The sequence below is a fragment of the Buceros rhinoceros genome, unplaced genomic scaffold (assembly GCF_000710305.1).
Source record: "Buceros rhinoceros silvestris isolate BGI_N320 unplaced genomic scaffold, ASM71030v1 scaffold33511, whole genome shotgun sequence".
Taxonomy (NCBI): Eukaryota; Metazoa; Chordata; class Aves; order Bucerotiformes; family Bucerotidae; genus Buceros; species Buceros rhinoceros.
Window position 1 is genome coordinate 2,089 of NW_010395426.1, and position 3,073 is coordinate 5,161.

At 58.5% G+C, this 3,073-nt stretch overlaps 1 protein-coding gene across 1 annotated transcript in view; it reads left to right on the forward strand.

Moving 5' to 3' along the window:
• The window catches only part of FEV (FEV (ETS oncogene family)), a gene marked incomplete at its 5' end in the record, with an annotated part of 3,193 nt that extends 415 nt beyond the window's left edge, over positions 1 to 2,778 (forward strand). Inside the window, one exon of the mRNA XM_010145549.1 lies at positions 2,152 to 2,778. Coding sequence (XP_010143851.1) covers positions 2,152 to 2,663 — 512 coding nt within the window. The remainder of the gene's footprint in view (positions 1 to 2,151) is intronic.
• Between the last annotated feature and the right edge of the window lie 295 nt (positions 2,779 to 3,073).

Sequence of the window (3,073 nt, forward strand, 5' to 3'; positions counted from 1 at the left end):
GCCAAAACCCACGGGCAGGGCAGTCGAGCCTCGGCGGTCGGGAGCCCCCGTCCCGTTGTAGCGAAGAGGAGCGGGATGCCCGGCGTCCCCGGTCCCCCCGGAGCCCCGCAGCGGGACGGGACGGATGCAGGGTCCCAGCTCGGGTTTCCCTGGTGCTCCGGGGCATCCGACAGGGAGGGAGGTGCCAGTCAGCCCGGAAGCTGGTGGGGCTAATCCGGATTTGGGAAATCCGTGTCTGAGAGCGGGTGGATGAGGCAAGGTACTGCCCGGGAGGGAGCTGCTGGGGCTTAGGCAGAGCACGGTTCGGCTGCGGGATGATGGATCCCCGGGAGCCAGGGCCATCCGTCCGGGTAAAGCTATCCAAGGGTCCGGGATCGGCCAAGGGCTCGCCAGGGAGCAGCCTGGAGCCTGCTGGGGAGCGCAGAAGGGCTGGTCATCAGGTGGCTGCGGGGCCAGCATTGTGGCGTTTGGGCCATGGAGCTTGCCTGCCTGGCAAGGAGACAGGGATCAGGGGATACTCAGAGAAGGAAAAAGGGAGCCCTGGTTTAGGGGTGGGAGGGGGAGGAAATTTGGGACTTGGGGATCCCTTTTGCCTCTGCACTGCAGACTCTGCCCCAGTTGTACTCTACACACTGCGCTGTGGTGAGAAGGAACTTTTTGGATCCCGGAGGTTCCCTTGGGGAGCTGCTGGGCACTGCAGCATAGCACCCTGCGGCAGGCAGGATTGAGCCTCGCCACCCCACCCAACCGCACCCCCCAACACCTCCTTGCATAGGGTGGGGCACTCCCTGGGTGGAGGATAGTAGGAGCCCAGGGTGGAGGCTGCAGGGATGGAGAAGAGGCGAGGGCTGCAGATGTACCCTAAGGAGGAGAGATCCCCCACCTCTGTCCGAGGTATTGTATTTGGAAATACAAGACCTCAGAAAGACCTGGGCTCGACTGCCTGGATCAGGATGTCTGAAAGGGGTTTGGTGGAATGGGGATGAATGGGGAACGGCTGCTCTGTACTTCTTCCAGAGCAAGAATTGGGAAGGCACCAGATAAAATGTGTGGGTGCGAAACAAAGGAAGACAAGGCGGTTCTTTGTGGCAAATGTAGCTGAGCTGTGGGACCACCTGCTGCAGCGGTCATGGGTGATAAACCTCTATATGGGATCAAAGCACCTTTAGACAAAATAGTGGCATAAAAGCACAGAGAGGGGGATGAAATACAAATGCTTCCTCTGCCACAGGAAGAGCCTGTGTTGCAAGGGCCAGAATCCGGAGCATGGATGAGCAAGGGTTGCTGCTTGGGAGGGAGTATGGAGAGGTGGGGGGGTCTAGGTAAGTGCAGGGCTGCTCTGCAGGGTGGCTGGAGCACAGAGGTGGGACAGCTCGTCACCCTAAGGTGCAGGGACCCTCTCCTCTCAGCAGAGCCTGTCCCTTGTGCCTCACCATGGGCACATCCAGATGTGCCAGGCTCCTGTGTGTGCACAGCCCGGCACAGGAGCATCTTGGGCATCCACCAAGAGTGCTCCTCAGTTCAAGTTGCAGGTGCAATGGCCATGGCTCAGAGAGGACAGTTTTCCTCTGGAAATAAGAAACATATGCACCTGATTCAAAGCTGGTCCTGCCCTGTCCTGGTCTCACCTTCCCTAACACCTGCCTGTGCCTGCCAAGGGTGCAGATTAGAGCAGTGTTGCACTCCAACTTCAGCTCACCATGGAGACATCCTTGCAGGGCACAGTGCCCTGAGAGATGGGCAGATACTGCCTTCTTGGAGCTTCAGGTGAAAGAATCAGGCTAGATCCTCACACCAAAGCAAATGAGCAAGTATTCATCGTCAGTGGGGTGTGAATGAGGGCAGGGAGGATGTGGGGACCCTGAATTCAGACCCACTACAGCCTTTGTTGACCTCTGAAATGAGCACTCTTACTCTGTTCAGAGCTGCAGGGGCATCTTCTCTTCTTGCTTGGGTGGCAGGATGAGGTAAGGGTGCTGCAAAGGAGACAAAACCTTGTTACCGTCTTCTAAGTCTCTAGAGCAGGGAAAATGCAATGAGGTGCATCTGAAACCTGGGTCTGGGAGGGGCTTGAGGACACCAGGGCACATCCTGCCCTGCTCCTTGTGCCCTGAGAAGGAGCTTTAACCTCTCTGGGGCCTGGCCTTGCAGGCAGCGGGCAGATCCAGCTGTGGCAGTGCCTGCTGGAGCTGCTCTCGGACCGGGCCAACCTGAACTGCATCGCCTGGGAAGGCACCAACGGGGAGTTCAAGCTGATCGACCCTGATGAGGTGGCACGTCGCTGGGGTGAGCGGAAGAGCAAACCCAACATGAATTACGATAAGCTGAGCCGGGCGCTGCGCTACTACTATGACAAGAACATCATGACCAAGGTCCACGGCAAGCGCTACGCCTACAAGTTCGACTTCCATGGGCTGGCGCAGGTGTGCCAGCCAGCTGCCCCCGATCACACCCTCTACAAATTTCAGGGCAACCTGGCCCCACTGCCCTTCTCAGGCATCTCCAAACTCAACCTCATGACCTCAGGGGTGACGCCAGCTGGCTTCTCCTACTGGCCTGGCTCTAGCCCATCGCTCTACCCTGGGCATGGGCTCCAACCCTCTGCCCCGTTCAGCGCCATGGCAGCCTCCCACCTCAACAACATGAACAACCATTACCATTAGAGGCTTGGCCGCACCAGGTGGACCTCCCTGTCCCCAGCAGTGTGGTGCTGTGGAGCAGGGGAGCTCAGCAGGGAGGGATGCGGGGGGTGGGATTGTGCCCTGCTCTCAGGTACCCTGTTTTAGATTTGGGGAGTGGAGTGGGGGGCGAGGGCTGCTTGCAGGGTAGCTGGGTTGGTTCCCAGATGTGGGTGGCTGGAGGAGCCAAGCCATCTAAATTTAGGGTGAGGAGGAATCCATGATCATGGGAACAGACATAGATACCTAAAGGAGGGAGTGAATGGAAGTAAAAACCCTGGGCTCTCCTCCTGGCAGGGACTGTGCCCCCTCTTTCCTTTGCAACGTACCACCCAACCCATGAGTGTCCTTATCTCTGCCCCCAACCTTGGCCTGCCTTCTCCTCTCCCTGAAGA